This window comes from Ambystoma mexicanum, chromosome 3p (genome assembly GCF_040938575.1).
Source record: "Ambystoma mexicanum isolate Mex_15411 chromosome 3p, UKY_AmexF1_1, whole genome shotgun sequence".
Taxonomy (NCBI): Eukaryota; Metazoa; Chordata; class Amphibia; order Caudata; family Ambystomatidae; genus Ambystoma; species Ambystoma mexicanum.
In genome coordinates this window covers 745,296,637-745,315,014 of record NC_090925.1, presented here as the reverse complement: position 1 = coordinate 745,315,014, position 18,378 = coordinate 745,296,637, and the positions used below count along the sequence as shown (strand labels likewise).

The following is an 18,378-nucleotide window of genomic DNA, read 5'->3' as shown; positions in this document are numbered from 1 at the left end:
AGATGTTCACCATCAAAGGGCATGTTGAGGAGCCGGGACTGCACATCAGCAGCAAACCCCGACTTCCGCAACCACGCAAACCTGCGTATCACGGTGCTCGCCGCCATGGACCTACTGACGCATTCAGCTAAGTCCAAACCCGACTGAACGGACTCACACATGGCATCCTTACCATCCTGGACCATAGCAAGGAAACCATCCCGTTCGACCCCTTCGGGAATATGTTCAGCCGCTAACGCAACACAGTTCCACAGAGTGTGCGTGAAACGCGACAAGGCACAAACGGAGTTGGCCGCCTGAAGCGCCATACCACCAGAAGAAAACACCTTCTTCGCCCAGCCATCAAAACGTTTGTCGTCCCTATCAGGAGGGATGGTAGGGTACGACGCCTGCTTTGCCGGGGCCGTGGCCGCCTGCACCACCAAACTTTCCGGAGTGGGGTGCCTGGTCAAGTAGCAGCGGTCGCCACTGGCTGGACGGTATTTTCGCGACAAGGATCTGCCCACTGCCGGGAGACTCTCCGGAGCAGTCCAAGCCGCCGCCACCCTATGCTGTAAAGCCATATGGAACGGCAGTACCGGGTCAGTTGGGGGACCAACATCAAGGATGTCCGTCAGATCATCCTGCACAAACTCCCCTGGGGGAGCAGACCATCCCAGATACTCAGACACCCTAGCCATAAGGCGCCGGTATGAGGAATCGGCATGGGAGCCAGGCTCAGGCCGACCAAATTCCACCTCCGGAGAGGTGTCCAGTCCACTGGCATCATGCAGCGACTGCCTCAAATCGTCAAATTGACTATGGCCTGAGACAATGTCATCCGGCACCTGACTAGGAACCAGGCCATCCGAATCCTCATCCGCCTCTGAAATATAATCCAAGTGGTGGAAAGGCACCCGAGAGTGCCTGCTCTTAACCAGAGCCTTCCTAGGGGGAACACCCGAGACACGGGGCACCTCCGACACGAAAGGCGTCGATGGCGTCGAGCGAATCGGCGCCAACGTCGAGAAAACCGGCAACGGCGCCGAGAGGATCGGCGTCGACGTCGAGGAAATCGGCGTCGATGTCAGATGCAGCGCCTCCAGTATCGGCGGCGTCGACACAGCCCTCGAAGCCGGAGCTCCGAGCGTGTCCCTCGACGACCTGACCGTCGACGGCTTCGACGACTTCCTCGGAGCCGGAGCCTCGAGAAAGCCTGTAGACGCCCTCGACGCCTCAGACGTCGATGTCTTCCTCGAAGACATCACAGGTGCACACGGTCTCGATCGCGTCGAGGACCGGGACCTGGAACGGGTACGGCGAGAACGAGCCCCCTTGTCCGAACGGGACCTCTCCCGTGACTCGCGCCGACCACTCTTGCGAGCGGTGGCTCTCGACCTCTCACGGCCGACCCCACTCGGGGGCGCGGACGGTTGAGTACCCTGCGACTCAAGAATCGCCAACATCTTCTTCCCGAAGGAAGCCCATTCCTCCGGCGTCGCACGGCTGGTGGGGTAACCGACGTGCCGGGCAGAGTCCTCTGAAGAGGACCTGGAAGGCGACCGGTGTCGGCGCTTCCGAGAATGCCTCGAAGAGGCTGAGGAGTGGCGAGACCGACTCCTAGAAGAAGACCGACGAGACTTCCGACGATGACGCGGAGAGTCACCCCTCGAATCATCCGTCGAAAGCCCCGCCGACTTCCGGGGCTTGGACACCCGACCTACCGACAATTTCTTCTTACGTTCGCGTAAGGCCTTGGACGTGAGCGACAGGCAGTCGACACAGTCATCCGTGTCGTGGGCCTCCCCGAGGCACCAGAGGCAGGCATCGTGCGAGTCAGTCACTGACATCTTGGACCCACACTCCCCGCACTTCTTGAAGCCCGGACGCGGGGTTGAAGACGAAGTGGAAGACATCGTCGAAGGAATAATTCACAAACGAACAGGTTCGAAGAACCGGAAAGAACAGAACTCCAATGAGTCGAGGCTAGAACCGAGAAACACGAAGCAACACGTTCGCGGAAAAAACGGAACTGAGGCTACTGGCGTCGTGCGTCCTACTTATCACATCGGATGACGTCGGACGTCGGAGGAGGTCCTCGACGGCGGCGCATCGACGTCATCGACGCAGGACGCAGACGCCGAAAAAGTTTCCGAAGCAGCACAGCTGTGGTGATTACATGTCATAGATATGGAATACGTCGGAGGACCCAATCCCCTCGAAAGGGTATCACTGGCACTAGCTGCAGTATCATTTACAAATGAGATCTTGGCAGAGCAAGAACGAAATGAGACCTGATGGAAGTGGTTTGACGGCCTAGCCCTCTCCTTGCTTCATGTGACTAGAGGATCCTACCTTTTCATTCGTGGCTATATAGATGGGAGGGAGTGTGATGTTTTTTTTCTCGTTCCTTTTGATTGCTAAACATTTTGTCATAAATTAAAGCAATAAAAGAAAAAAAAGCAATAAAAGAAAAAAAACTAAAAAAAATACTAAATTAAGTAAAAAAATGTCCTCAACTGAAAACCAGACTAATTCCAGCCTGAAGCAGGTAAAAAGAGTCCCCAGTGGTGAGATGGGCCCTAACACCACATGACAGCAGGTGGACATTTCACTCCATTACTCTTCCGAGGACCCTGTTATGTCTGCTGCTGACTAGATTTATTCTATGTGGGGGTAGGGCCAGAGAAAACAAAGACAGCCCGGCCCCTGTAATCCTGTAATCCATGACTGCATGTTGCAGTCATTTGAGGTGAGGGGACAAACAAACACCATGTCCCCTAATAAATTTGAGCTGGGATACAAAACCTGTGCACACTCCCATTTTAATCAACACGTTGGCAACAGAGGGCTTCTTTTAGCATGATCGGTAGTGAGGGCTCGAGGGGAGCCTGATGGAGCCGGCTCGAAAGTAGTTTGAAACTGCCAGGGATAAGCCCGGGCTAGTCCGACCCATTAAAAGCCCTGGCTAGCAGGGCGGACACTGGTTTCAGCACAGGTGAGATAGGCTTTGTTCCTGGTGAGAAGTGGGAGCCCCACAGAGTTCTACCATGAACTCCCAACAGGAAGAAGAACATAGAATTGCTCACATCTGCTTCCGTAGCTTCACAACCACCCAAAAAAGGACAGCCAGAGGCAGGCTTCTTAAATTACTGGTTCTCATCCCTGGGACCTCCTTTATGTTAATTATCACCGAATATCTCCGCCTGTCCGGGTTTTGGAACACAGTCCCAGAGAGAAAACTCTTAGCAACAACACACACCATGACATTTTGAAAACAAATCCAATGCTGTCCCATGTCCATGTCCCTCCCCCGTTCCAGAATTGAGCAAATAAATAACAGAGCACACAATTTCCATGTGTGTAAAATGTGGGCACAGCTGCTTTATTGGGCAGGAGTTAACACACAGGTGATCCATAACACAGACAGATTTTACGCTGATCTTCTATCCGAACTGTACCCGAGGAAGGAAACAATTCTTCCCAAGGGCCTCCCCTTCTGATACTCCACATGTTTTATTACTTGATACTTCATGGTTACTTCACCCTTTGTTCACAGTTTATGTTGGTCTCACTTGGCCACCATTTATCTTGCACAGGGGCTTGGCCACCCCCATCTACGTATTGGCTAAAATGCACACACACATTCTATAGTTCTATGACGAATTTCCCATACCTGGACTTCGGTCCCTCCTGAAGGTGTTCAGCCTACAGCGCTTTGGGACCATACCAATGGTGAAAGGCACTACACAAATGACCATTACATTACCAGATGCTCTGTGATTGCTCCCCCCTCAACAAGTTTAGGGGCTGGAAGGTGGCACAGTCCCATCCAACCTCCCCCTAAACTTTCTGTGGCTACCCAGAAGTCTTGTACACCTCTGCACTGTTGTCTAAGCTGGCGGCTGTTCACCAACCTTGTGGTTCCTGGCAGTGCGGTATGCAGTGATAAAATCGCGGCAAAAATATCACCTGTAAAAAATGCTGTGGTTTGACCCGTTAAAGGTGTACCCCATTACACCATTTCAGGGGGGCGGGGGTTGTGGGGGTGTCCCCCACTCTACTTAAATGGTCTAATGGGTCTGGGGGTTGCGGGTGAGTCCCCTGCATCCTCTACCAAAACCACAGCATTTTTGCCGTGATATTTTGTGTTTATAGCCATTTTAGCTACAATTTTAAAACATGGAACCGGCAGTGCTTCTTTATTGGATGCACTTCTTAACTCTGCATTAATTCTCTGAGGGGCTATCGTTGCATGAGAGTTCCCCAGCTATTGCTCAACAGCAGTAGCACATGCCATCACGGACGATGCTGTATAACTCTCCCATCCCCCCGAATCTTAATTGAGAATAGCAGGATGGAGCCCTTTCGCCCCTAGCAGCAGACCCACCAAACGTTGATGCAATCTGCCTGTGTCTGAAGGGAAGTTTAATTTGGAATTTAATTTGTCAGAGTGCTTTGGGCAATGGGCAGGATTTGGTTGGTCAACGACTTGGTCCTCAGGCTACTGTCGGCTGAGGGGTATTGAATGAAACGTGGGATTTAGGCAGGGTCAGCCTTAGCAGCAGCAGCGCCCCGGGCAGAAAAACAATGTGGCACATCCTCTCCCCCTAGTCATTTTTTAAACGTGTTCCCACGTTCCATTCATTTCTCTTGAATTAAAATCTAATTCTTATTTAATGGACAAGATTTATAAAAGAACAGATTAACGAAAAACAGGAACCATATGTACGGAGGACGTTGCATGTGCAAACCCAGTGATGCCCTAAGAGGGAGGCTTCATGAATGCAAAGTTCCAGGTGGCACGATGAACAAAATGGATGCTGCAATTTACAACTACCATTGATGAGAATCACACATTCCAACATCTTGCAAGCTGCAAGATGGCTTATCTGGAAAGTGAAGGTCAAACATTTATGCAGCTCGCGCAGAAATTGAGAAATAGTTTCCGTCTGCTCATGTAGCACATAAGTCAAGGGTATATGTGAGGCAAGTGGATACCATTTACCAACTATTTTTTTTTTTTTAAAAAGGAGGTCCCTCACAGGCAGGGTTGGAGTAAGGGTAATCACATAGGAAGGTCTGATATGTGACTGGACCTTCCGAAACCAATAAGCTCTAAGAAAGCACTTGGCTCTGGGGTAGACATTCAATTCCATCAATTCTCAATCCATGTCTGCTTACCCTACCCCCTTCCCACCAGACTAGAGAATGCAAGGCTCAGTGCCTTTTTCTATGGGTCTCACTCTTCAACCACCCGTCCCACAAGACAAGTAGATACAATGCTCTCTATCACTCTCTCCCCTCTTGCACACATGAGACGGACTGGCCTATCATGTTTTTTGAGAGATTTCCCAATAAACATGTTCTCCTAAGAGACCAATATAGGTTGGGAAATGTTGGCTGCATCCTGCACTGCCTTACATGTAACTGCCTCGTCTCCAGCCCTATTGATGTTGACAAAGCAGCTCACCTGTTTGGAAGATTATGGCTAGCACCCCCGCTTCGGGGGCGTACATGGCCGGTAACGGCCCGCCAGCCTGAGCCTTGGAAGCCAGAGTGAAGCAAGGGCCTCGGCGAGAGCTGTGGGCCGTTCCCTACCATGTACGCCCCCACAAAGAGGCGATTGCTAGTCGCACCTAAGGGCGCAAATCGTTTTTTGTTGTTGTTTGCATAGGAAAACCAGCCTCTGTGCGTATTGCGCAAGCCCAATCTCCCATGAAAACAAAAAACAAGATGGCATAGAAAATGGTCACCGTCCCTTTTCTATTTCCATGACAGGCGCCAAGGACGGAAGGGAGTGCCAGGAGCTGAGCACAGAGCATGTAAGTGGGTAGGGAGGGAGGGCGTGAGGGAAGTGTGCCAGATGTCAAAGATGGGTAAGGGGGGGGGAGTGGGGGCATGGGGAGGCATCAGGGAGAATCTCCCTCTTGCCTCCCCACAATCAAGAAGGAGCCACCTGGAGAAAAGCCTTGAGTGGTTGCAAAATGCGGGCGGTGCACTGTGCATTCTCATTCGCATTTCCAGCCACCCGATTGGCTGAGTGCCTTTCCCCGGGTGGGAATTCTGCTTTCAAAACAACCTCCCATCCTCCTAATTTCATCAACCGAGCATAGCTCTTTTCCTATGTCCAATACAACATCCTCACACCCATCTCTCTCTGCTCCGTGTCGAAGACTGGCCCCCAGATGATCTGGAGAGATTTCCCAACATGGAGTTCCCCAGACGCCTCTTAGGTGTATTTAGGGTACTCTGCCTGACATAATTCTCAACCTAAGTTCTCCTGGCCTCCACTACCTACCCTAAAATGAAGTTTCTCCGTAGGCATTTTTCATATGAACAAACCATGCTCACTTTTCATTCATCCTCACCACCCCGATCCAATTCACAAATATGTGCACCATGGTCTTATATTTAATCAGGAATCCTTTCAAACAAACTTAATTTCCATTCCCTTTTAAAATCTGTGCTCCATTGTTGCCTCTCTGAGTTACTTACATTGCAGTAAAATGAGAAGATAAAGTGTTCCGCTCTAGACGAATAGCAAGAAGTAGATCAGCCGAACCGAATAGCTATTTCTCAGCTGGAATTCAGCCGAATACTTACTCAAAGCCGAAGTTCAGTACAGGGGTTTTCAGTCACACTGCACGCAATGCTGTATAGAGTTACAGCGCAAAAACATGCAAACAGAAATGAAAGATAAGGCAAGTGGAAACAAAGATGGCCCAATTTACAGCATAGAGTTTAGTGAACTTCATGTGCCTCCGATTCTCCATGAATTACTCAGAACACACAGGCCATGCTGTCTCCCAAGAACATCTGGCTGTTTGTGCTCGCCCTGCCTCCTGGACTGTTCTCTGTAGACAAACCAGCATAATGAAATGATATGCAAACTAACATTGGCCTTCATAATGCCTTCACGCCCTTTCGTGAAACCGTCTAAGACTTTGAATTAGAGTCGAGCAGACACCATTGAAATAAGCTCTGTTGTCTGCAGGAGTTTAAAGGGGTCTATAGCAGTGCTCTCGGTGTTCGTTACAGATGCGAGGACGTTATCTGGGTGGTTCTATTGTATACGCTGTCTTTACACCATATCTAGCAATGCAATATTTGTCCCTGTTTCCTCTGTGCTTTTGCAAAGGGCTGCGGGTGTGCCTTGTACCACTCGAGGCGGGTCTGTGTACTCTTCATCGTGGGCTGTGTCCTCTTCATTGTGGGCTGCTGGGTGTCAATATACATGCAAAACTGAGTTGTTTGGGGTTTAACGCATGTTGTTGAGAAGATTGCTTCAACAAATTCCCATTTGCCTTTGTAATAGGCCAGGGGTCCGCAACCTGTGGCTCTCCAGATGTTTTGGACTACAAATCCCATGATCCCTCACCATTCAACCATTTCAACCAATTGCTACAGAAAGAAAAGAGAAGAGAAGAACAAAGGAAAAATAAAAAATTCAAAAACTATGACCGAACAGAATTAGCGACTCTTACTGTCCTATTATACAGAAGAAGACTTTCTTTCTCACTTCTCTCCTTCAAGCTTTTTAAAAGATGATTGATACCATCTCTAACAAGGCGAAAGTTACAGATAGCCTTGAACCATGTAGAAATTCCAACCAAACGTCTTTCTTTGTTAGAGTTCCATTATTAAAAATCTCCCCAATACGAGTGTCTTTGATGCCCTGGCAGCTCATAATAAGGTGGCGAGAATGACTAGGAGCAATGACGATATCCAGTAAGTAATCTGAACATTAACTCCACGTCCCCCGTCCCCCGTCCTAGTCCCAGTATTTACTTGTGAGATATACCAACTCTAGGTAAAGAATGGGCCTACAAAAGGAAGCACCAGACAAGACGATGATATGCTCACCAACCATTACCAAATGTATTCAAGAACACACAGACAACAGTTCCAGTGTCCATGTTCGAATGATTACAGGAGTGCTGCACTGAATATCCCTGTTCCAAATGCCGAGCCCTACTTTTAGTTTAAAGGGTGTGCCCAAGTTGCATATATTCTGAATTGAAACTCCCCTAACCTCTACCCAAGAGGCCGATGTGCCCCTGGTGGACCTCCCCTGTACTCCTTAAAGGGTAGTTGAGACCATAGAGATGACATCTCGCAACCAGCGGTTGATCGTGGGCACCCGGTCCTTCTCCCCTGGTGAGGGCCCCCGAAAGGTGTCTAACAAGTTGTTGTAGGAACAGAGATGCTTGTTTTTTTCTAAGTAGGTTAGGACAGCACTTCTGACATCGCGTTTACCCCAGAGCTTTTCTTCTGGGGAGGATGGGTTGGGAAAGAAGGATGGCAGAACGATTTCTTTGACTTTGTGGAATTTTGAGACCACCTTAGAAAGAAAGGAAGGGTGGCATCAGAGGAAGAGGGCCTCCGAGCTAACCACTAAATAAGGGGCCTCACAGGAAAGTGCGCAGATCTCCCCTGTACCCTTACTGAGGTGATGGCGAAGAGAAAGACGGGTTTACGCATTAGATATTTTACATGGACGTCTTCCAGGGAAGAGCTTGCAAGGCTTCGAACACCAAGGGTACATCCCAGAGTCGTAGTCCCAAAACAGCAATGGGCCTGGAAAGGGAGAAGCTCTTACGGAGTCTACCCACTCAATATTGTAGATTAGAATAATCTCCCAGAAAACTGAAGGAGCAGATGGTTGCCCATTGTGCCTGAAGAGTACAAAATGATAGGCCCAGGTTAAATGTTTCCTGCATGAATTGATGAAAGCTTGCACCTGGGTCTGCAGGAGGGGCGAGACCCTCAAGTCTATGGACTGGCCTACAGGGAACTCTGGAGATTTCCCAGTGGGCCTCTTTACCCTGGGCCTCTTTTGTGTCGTATTTCAAAATGTTCTCATAGGAAAAGCATTGGGCTTGCTGAAAATGTGTCGTATGGGGCCACTTTGAAAATTATTTCCAGGGCCTGTATTAGTTCCCAGTCCACCCCTTCTATGCCAGGAGTGCCTGTGATAGCCTTCAGAATGGAGGGCCTTCTATCATTTTGGATAGAGCAAGCTACTTCATCTGTGAGACCCCCTATGTGCAGCTTTTCACTTTCAATCTCCAGGCCACCCAAGTCAAATTCTTTGGACTTGCCAACCTGTGAGAGGAGAGCAGAGGCTGTGGGAAAGTGGGGAGAGGAAACATTGGAACTACAGCTAGGTCTAGAAGGAGAGGCAACCAACTCCTGTGGGGTCAAAGGGGAACCACCACTATGACTTCCGCCACAGAATCTCTGATCTTGAGCAGCACCTTTGAAATTAGAGAAGCGGGGGGAAAGCCTAGAAAAGTCCCTCTGGCCAAACTATGGACATTGTGTTCACACTCCAGGCCCCCTGGAGCAGAACTGGGGCACCTTGCCATTCTGCGGGTACACAAACAGATCGATACTTGGAAAAAAACAGAAGTCTGCAAATACTCTGAAATGCTTCTGCCTTCAATTCCCTGTTGGCAGATTGGAAAATTATACTCAACCAGTTCACCACTAAGTTGTCCTGCGCCCTGATGTGGAATGCCACCAGTGAGAGGAGGTTCAATTCCACCCATTTCCAGTGCACTCCCAGTGATTCTGATCAAAGACCCCCCCTGCTCGTTTCTGTATGCCACTATGCTGGTGTTGTCTGAGTGAGAGCAGATATTCTCTGGGGTAGCAGTGAGAATGCTTGTAGGACTCTCGAGGCTGCTGCCAGCTCCCTCCAATGAGAAGAGTGGGCTGCCTCTTGTTCTCACCACAGTTCCTGGTGGACTTGGCTTTGTACCGCCTGCCCCCAGCCCACTTTGCTGGCATCAGTGGTAACAATGGTCTGCAGAGTTGCTTTAAAGAAAACTCCTTCAAGATATTGTGCTTCTGCAACTGCCACTGTAGATCTTGTTGAAGAGATGGTACAACTGGGATCAGCGTGTCGAAATCTCTGGACTTGTGGAGGTGGATCAAAAGGGTTAACTGGTGCAGGCGGGCACAGGATGCAGCCAGGATGCAGGAGACCATATGACCCTGAACATGTAGGAAGTCACTTGCAGTAGCCGGAGGTTGGGACAGCAGCTGCCTCAGCGTAGATTGGAGTGGAGTGCCCTGTCGATTGGTAGTAACACATTCCACTGTGCAGTCCTGAACCGCGCTCCAATAAATTGAATGTCCCACGATGGTGGGAGCTCGGACTTAGCCCTATTGAGAAGAACCCCCATGCTCTCGAACAAGGTTCAGGATGTCTCCACATGCCGTACTATGAGATACCGGGAGTGTGCCTTGAGAAGACAGTCTAAGTATGGAAACACCTAGATCCCCTGGAGATGGAGTATGACCACAATTGCGCCCAAGACTTTGGTGAAGACTTGAGGAGCTGATTTCAACCCAAAGGGGATAGCTCTGGATTGGAAATTATCTTTGTTCACTACAAACCTCAGAAATTGTTGGTGGGCCTCCAGACTGGAATGTGGAAATAGGCACCCTGAAGATCATGAGAGGGTAAGAAGTCCTTCTCTTGTACCAAGGAGATGATCCACTAAAGACACTCCATCTTGAAATGTTATGTTACCACACTGAGATTTAAATGTTTGAAGTCTATAATAAGCCAGAATTTCCACGACTGCTTGGGCACCAGGAACACAATGGAATATGTCCCTGCCTCCTTCCCCATCTCCGTGGTGGTGACTGTGGTTTGACTTCGGTCATGTGAACTGCCCGCAGAGTTATCAGAACTAAGCGTACTGTTGCGCTTCTGGCACAGCTATTACACGATAGTGTCAAGCACGCAGATGATGTAGTCCTTATCGGAAGCACAGAAGTGGCAATGCAAAAAGTGCTGTCCAAATCCAAGTGTGCATGAGGACGACACAAGCCTGAAAAACATCGAGGACAGAGAACACTAGATATTGGAGGATACTCACATAACATGGGGAACAACATGAATTGTTGGTGTGCCCTGTATGAATAAAACCACGGGAAGACCCGACCGTTACCTGTGTACCTATGATGCCGATCTACAGTTGACATAGCTTCTTCAGCCATAGGCACCAGTGAATCCTTATCACACCAAAAGAGCAGAGAATTAGCAGACCACACTATCCCGTTCTACAACAGGAACAAAGACGGGAATACAATCCAGGGTACTCCACTCCTTGGTTCCATGAAGAAGGCTGTGACCCACTAAGGCCGAAACGTCCTGGGACTCCCTTACCCTTGTAGTGTGGCGGGGTCCACCCCAGATCCAGTAGAGATTCATTTCAGGGACGTCGATCAACTATATTTTTTTTGGTCACCCTTTAGCCTGGCTTAGTTAGACCTATCCAAGGACTTTTACCTTCGAGGATAACTGTCTACAATTAGAAAAATGAAATGTAGTAGCAGCAACAGAATGTCGTTATACTTCTGTTAGCATGCACATGTATGACTTTGTCCTATCTTTTGCTACATGTCTTTTCTTCTTTTTTCTACATTTTTCTCCATTTAGTTTCATATTTGTTTATATTTTGTATATGTGACTTTGGTGAAAAAATGTACACCTGTATATTTTGTACTTATAATTTCTTTACAAAAAATATGTAAAAGAACAAGGACAGTCACTTAATAAAAGCTGTTCTTTTACAGACTAATGGTCTAGCACAAGTGGATTATTATGGTTCTCTTATGTACTGCTATCCTTGGTAAATACACAAATGGTGATATCCAAGGATAACACATTGTCGTTAAACCTAGGCTGCAATCAATAAGCGGCAGTCGGCTTAGACTTTTCCAGTGAGGACACCCCCACTCTTTGTACACAATTGTTAATGGCCCACAGTCCTGAGTCTTGGTAGGGCTCTCCCTCCCGTATTTTCTCCTTCCCCATCTCCTACATGGGTACCCTTCTTTACACGCAGATCTCGGATTGCCGGATGCATTACTTTTCTCTAGGTATAGATGGTTCCCAATGGAAGCAGTGTGGATGTAAATTCTATCTTGTATCCCCAATGAACCAGGCGTCTCCAGAAAGCCTGCTCCATTAGGTCCAGAGACTTTGACGGCTGCCTCCTACCAGTCTGGTGTCAGGATTTCTGCTGTTTAGGTGGAGAGGGGCATCGGAACGGTCACTTCTGCCCTGCATTGAGGGGCCTACGGCTGCTCTGCCCGGATACTTGGATCATAGCGGATCACTTGGCAGTAAGGGGGGGGGGGGTCTGGGTTTTCGGCTCCAATTTCCTCCTGAGCTCCCAGGCATGCTTATCAGCTTTGAAGACACAATGGCCTTGGTCTTCAACAGTCTTCTGTGAGGGTTCAGAAACGTAAGACAAACAACTTTGTGAAGATTCTTCAAAAGATGCCCTTTTATTAACTCAAAAAAGGTTGGATAAACAGCTAACTACCCCTACCCTGACGAGGATTTCCTTGCCTAAAATAAACAAATGGAAAGACTAACAATAGGTGTCTGTCCCTCACACTTGTACATACAACAACTAAACAAGGGAATATATGGCAGTTCAAAACCAAGAAATATAAAAGTTAAGTTTGCATCATGATAGCTGTCTCTCCTTGTAATCTGGGTGAATTTTCCTTCCCGGTTTCAAGCAGGATTCTGTTCAACAGTTCCAAAAGAATAAGGACATCATGTCTTGTAACCAATGTAGTTCTTTTGATTCCAACTTGACAACAAAAGTTACAATACTTCAGATTTGTTCAACAAGGTTTTTTCTTCTTTCCACTTGTGATACATAGAGCTAAAAAATAATCTTCTCATAAACCAAGTACACTTCCTTACACTTCCTTAGTTCATTAGGATCAACAGAAATTGTCTTTATCAGAATTATTCTACAACAGTTCACAAACCACTTGTTTTGCCAATGTTAGATAACTCTGCAGCAGTTTACACAACACTTGCTTCAGCAAGGTAAGTTTGGCAGGATGATTCTGTAATACTTCACAAAGACATCTTGGTGGTCTACCACTTCTTCGGGGCTTTTCACCACCACACTACAGTACTTCATCGACTTCCACCTGGTCCACTCACCTGCCAGGCCTACTACTACAAAGTTCTCTGCTCTGGTGTACTCTCCTGCCAGGCCAGAATAAACTACTAACTGCAAGTACTTCTGTGGTAAGGGTTAGCTTCCAACGCATTAGCAATGTCTTTTGCTCCACAACATCAACTTTTTTTCAGGGAAAACAAGAACCACACTCAATACTGGTTATGCTCCATCGCTTTGAATACCTTCTGCCAGAAGGGTAGCCTTGCTGCCACTCTTGTTCCCCCACTTACGCATTAACAAAATGCTGACAATGGTTCTGTCTCACTCTGACACGTCTTTGGCTTTTGCAATGTGGGTTTAAGCCAGTTTCTCTTATGAGCTTTTTAAATATAGGGCAATAGGTTTTACACATATTTGGATTCTCATTTTCCCAGTCTTGGCTTTGTCACTGGTTGTTCTTTGTAACTTGCTTTGTTATAGTTTTCTTTTGGCTTTGGCATAAGTTGTTTGTATTGGTTTCTCAAATTATTGCCCCTCCTGTTGCGGGCCTTTAATCCGACCCACATACATACAATCACACCCTTTTGATCTGGTGATTAAGTTCTTATTATTCCACTTGCTCCTTTTGAAATCAGCTTGGTTTACAAAATAATGATTTGTCTCCTTAATGTCAGTTCGGTATTCAAAACCACGTTTCTTTTTTAATTTCACTCTGCTTATATTGTTAAGGCAGCCAGACTTGGCAAGCGAGCGGTTACAGGGGGCTTAGGTGTCACAATCACTTGGGTGACTCACCGGGTCTGGCTTGCGTGTCCATTCACCTCCCTGCCCCCAGGTCCTCTGCTTCTGCTACTTGTCGCCATCCATCAACCTGCTTCTTTCAGTCTCCTGCGTCCTGTGCCATTCGAAAAAGGAGCTTTCTCTGCTCCAGATCCTCTCCTGTTTGCCTGCCACCTGAGCCAGCCTCACTTCGGGGAAAGTTTTTAAAGTTTACGCTTCCTCCTGCGCAACCTCTGCAATTTCGATCTCCAGGGGGAAATCTTCCAACTTCAACACTTCCTGCTGTGCGACTTCTGCAATTAAGATTTAGAGGCAGAGACAGAGACTCTCTCAGCACTGTCAAATGCTCACCACACGATAGTTGTCCCTGCGTCTCCATTCTCCAGATTCTGCTTCAATGTGGAAAGAGCACGGCTAATCCACCATCTGCTGCTACTCTTCTCCTTTCTTATGGCCTGCACCTGGCCTTTTGTGCCTCCCAGTCCCCCTCAGGCGTGGGTCATTTCCACTAATAAGCTGCTCTTTGCAGTTTCTTGCCTCTGCAGCCCTCTTCTTCATCCCAGTAGTTTGGGGATTGTGGGACTTCAAGTCCCTAATGTAAAAATCATTCTCATTCTGTTCCCAATAATATTCTCTACTGGAATATCATAAAATTTGAGTTTATGGAGAAATAAAGAATTTTTGAGTTTAAGTGTACATTTGGGAGTTAAGGGAGCTTCTAACTCTATAGGTCACCATGGTTTTAGAAGGGTTTTCATTTCTCCCAATGCTTAGCGGTTTATGGACGTTTTGCCCATATTAAGATGTTCAACTGGGGGCGCTAAAATATTGTTCTGACGACAAGCTTTTACATACTTTGGCATTGAGGAGCTGTCTTCTATAGAGGAAGGACAAATATTGCGTCACATCCAATGGAGGGTTTATAGTCATAATGTCGAAAACAAAAATGTCAATTTTTTTTTTCAATACGTTTTTTTTTCGAAATGGGGGGGTTCCCCTCCCAACCCCCCCTTTTTATTTTTTTGTATTTTACCCATTTTCTATACTTACCAAACCCAAAAAATACATATAAATAAAAAAATAATATATCCAACTTTTTTTTTTTCGACTTTTTTCGACATTTTTGTCATTCGACATTTTTTTTTCGACATTTTGACTGACCATCCCAATGGAGTGCTCTTATTCCCCTACACCCTTTCTCCTCCCTGGTGATCCTCCCACAGAACATCACCCACAAGGTCAGGATCAGAAAGCGTTGCATCCCTGGCCACTTGGGAGACTTTAGGTAGGTTATTTGTGAGTACTCAACAGGATTCACCACAGTACACATAGCTTTTCTCAGCAGGTACATTAACCTTTTGAGAAATTACCTTAGAGTTCAATGTGCAGTTTAGGAGGCCAACATTCAAACTCTTATGTGGCTAACCTGCTCAGCAATCTACTTCCTCTGGTCAGCTTCTCATATTCAGATCCGCCCATCCCTTTTCCGATACCCTTCTGTCCCTTAGTATAGCCCATGCTTCTTTTGAAGTTAATCTTTCAATATTGATTGTACTACTATTCAAAGCACAGAGGCTAGCCTGGACATTTAGGTCTCTAAAACCAATTTATGGCTGTAAGAATAGTTGTTGGCGACCCACAAATGAATCCTAGTATACGTGGTAGATTTGTGGAAGCTTGCAAACCACTTTTAAAATGTTCCTAGACGTACCAGATATTGTTCTGCTGCAGCCCCCATGGATAGCTCTGCTGTCACCAGAGGGATAGCGCAACTGTAAATCAAGAGAACAATTTGCTGGAATTCCAGGGATAGTGATTCTAAAACCTAGCGAATAGCACTTCCATAGTCCCTAGGATAGCTAAGCGGTTGCCTAAGGATAGCCCAAATGTAATGCCAGGAATATCTTACATTTTACTCCTGGGATAGTTTTACTTTAGCTCCCGCGAGAGTGCTACTGTAGCTCACCAGGCAAGCACTACTCTAAGCCCTGCATCCCCCTTCCCTGCCATCCCTCCACAATGCATGTACCTGGGTTATGTTGCCAGCAGACCAGATGTGGTTGTCCTTCAGCATGACAAGGCTGCTGAGATCATATCGGTGCGTGGAGGCGCCCCCGACCAGCATAGCATACTTCTCAACCAATCGAAAGCCGGGTGTAGTCTTCCGTGTGCCGGCTACCTGCCCGTGCCACTGGGTATCCTTGGCCTGACTCACCACCTTCCAAGCAGCAGTGGCAATGCCGCTACAGCGGGCCAAGCAGTTGAGGGCTACTCGCTCACCCAGCAGAAGGTGGCGTACCTTGCCTCGCACCAATGCAACACGGGTCACAGGTTCAAGCCAGGTGCCCTCTGTGTGAGTCCACTCTACGGCACAGCCAAGCTCATGGAATACAGCATCAAAGAAGGGCACACCGGCAAGGACTCCGGGGGACTTGCAGAGAAGGACTGCACACTCTTCCCGCTCGCCCACCACAAAGCCTCCATAATCAAAGGCAGGCACATCCTCCTGAAGCCAGTCACGGGCCAGTTGGCCAAGAATCACTGGGTGTAGCAGGTTGCAGAGGTCCGGTCGTGGCGTCGCCATAGTGCCTGCATCAGCGAGAAAGGAGAGCATGTTATCCAACAAACAGGGTACCCAAGAGAAGCAACTTTACAGCATCCCTCTCTCTCAGGATAGCACTTCTAAAGCATACCCCCATGAACCCCACAGTAACACGTGGCCCCCCACAACAACATGTCCTTCCAGTATCAGCCAGAGCCAATGCTCTGTGTAGTAGACTAGGCCTCATTAAGAGTTTCCCAGTGTAGAATTAACGTGCCGGTAATTCTGTTTATCGTCACATTTCCGCACTGGCAAACTCAAAGTTTGCCGGTGGGGTGGCTAGATTACCTCCAGCCACTAGTTAGGGGTAATTCCACCACCCCACCAGCATAAATAGCTGATATTACCAGTCCCGGTAATACCGGAAACTGCCCCAATGGAGTCCTATAGGATTCCATGGAACGGAGAGTACCTACCCTTACCGGTACTAGTAATCTGCCAGTAATTACGGTAAACCTGTAAAGTGCCTGTAACGGTAATTCTGTTTGGTGGAATCTCGCCGGATTTACCAGCGGGATACCCTCAAACATGTAATGAGGATCTGTCATGCCAAATTCCACACACACTTCAATTGTTCTCTGTGCTTCTGGCACTGTAGCAACTGTCATTTCCAACCCAAAACTTCTCATAAACGGACACCTTTACGGGTTTCAGGAGAGTGGATCTTGTAGACGAAAGACATTGACAAAGAGGGTTATATATGTTGTAAAGCACCGTTACTTACTAGCTAGAAACTGTAAATAATCAGTGCACAATGCAGAGAGCCAGTACGAATAAAAGCACATAAAAAGGAACACAGTCACAGAGGAATTACTGTTATAGGTCTCCACCCTCCTTACAGGCACAAAAGCAGTCAGAGAACACGTTCTGGAGAAGGGGCTGGAAGCTCTACAGTTAGCTACAATGGCGGTGAGTCAGTAATGGTTATTGAGAGGAGAACCGTACTTGAAAAAATCCATCCAAATCTTTGTTTCTCTAAACCATGCCAAGTCTTGCGTAGAGAATACAAACAAGGCAATCCATGTCACTACGGATAAAAAAGTAATTTCAATGCTAGTGCCGGACTGCGGAATAAAATTGGCTCGGGTACCAATGAACGAGTGGCCCGCAGTCATAAATGGTAGATTATTCTAATGCAACATACTGTTTGAGTAGAACCCAAGAAGTTTTGCTTGTGCAATGTTTTCCAAATCGTACAATTTAAAGAATATTAGTTCAGTAAAACTGGCCAAAACTACTAGCTGCGCAGTGTAGCAACTTATCAAATCCGCCCACTTCCGCCATAAAAACTGGTTCACTTTGATCAGCAAAACGGGCCAACACTAACATTTTGGGTCTGCACTTGGGGCATTGTCCTATCGATCACTTGGAGCTTGTATATCAAGAAAAAATCACCAGTGTGAATCCTGGATGGAAAGTTGGAGAGGCTTGGTGTTCTAGCGGGTCGCCAATGTTGAGTCCCAAAGACACGTTGTGTACAGCACTTCAGGCCCTGGTGAACTCCGCTCTAAAAGAGCCCTCGGGAAGGGTCTCCAATTGCGGTTGAACGTGCCAGGGCAGATGCCGTACCCTACTTTTTGCGCTCCTTTCAATTCTCATACACCGGAATCCAAAGTCTTTGAAAAGAAAGTGATGGAGGAAATTAACATCTTAGAATCTCAAGGAATACCGCATCATTCCAACTTGAGTAAAACAGAACAACACGTTTTAAAAAACTTGGGGTCGAATGAGAAAATCATCATTCGTCAAGCAGACAAAGGTGGCACAATAGTGGTTCTTAATAGGAATGACTATATTGAGGAGTGTTTAAATCTTCTCTCTGATACCAATCACTACCAAAAGCTAGATAAAAATCCCAGAAATTACCTTATTAGAAAAATGAAAGAGAAAGTTACTAAAGCGGTTGAATAAGACATGATTAGCAAACAGGAGGGTGAGTACTTAGAGAGAATGGGAGAATACCTATATTTTACATTCTCCCCAAAATCCATAAAAATCTGGAGAAACCCCCGGGTAGACCTATTGTCTCGGGTGTTAATTCTCTCCTAGAACCCCTCTCCAAGTTTG

At 47.3% G+C, this 18,378-nt stretch overlaps 1 protein-coding gene across 1 annotated transcript in view; it reads right to left on the bottom strand.

Annotated features, from left to right (window-relative positions):
• QPRT (quinolinate phosphoribosyltransferase) overlaps positions 1-18,378 on the bottom strand; it is a 92,151-nt gene that overhangs the window by 14,613 nt on the left and 59,160 nt on the right. The window contains exon 2 of the mRNA XM_069651645.1: positions 15,739-16,298. Within this exon, the coding sequence (XP_069507746.1) occupies positions 15,739-16,298 (560 nt within the window). The remainder of the gene's footprint in view (positions 1-15,738; positions 16,299-18,378) is intronic.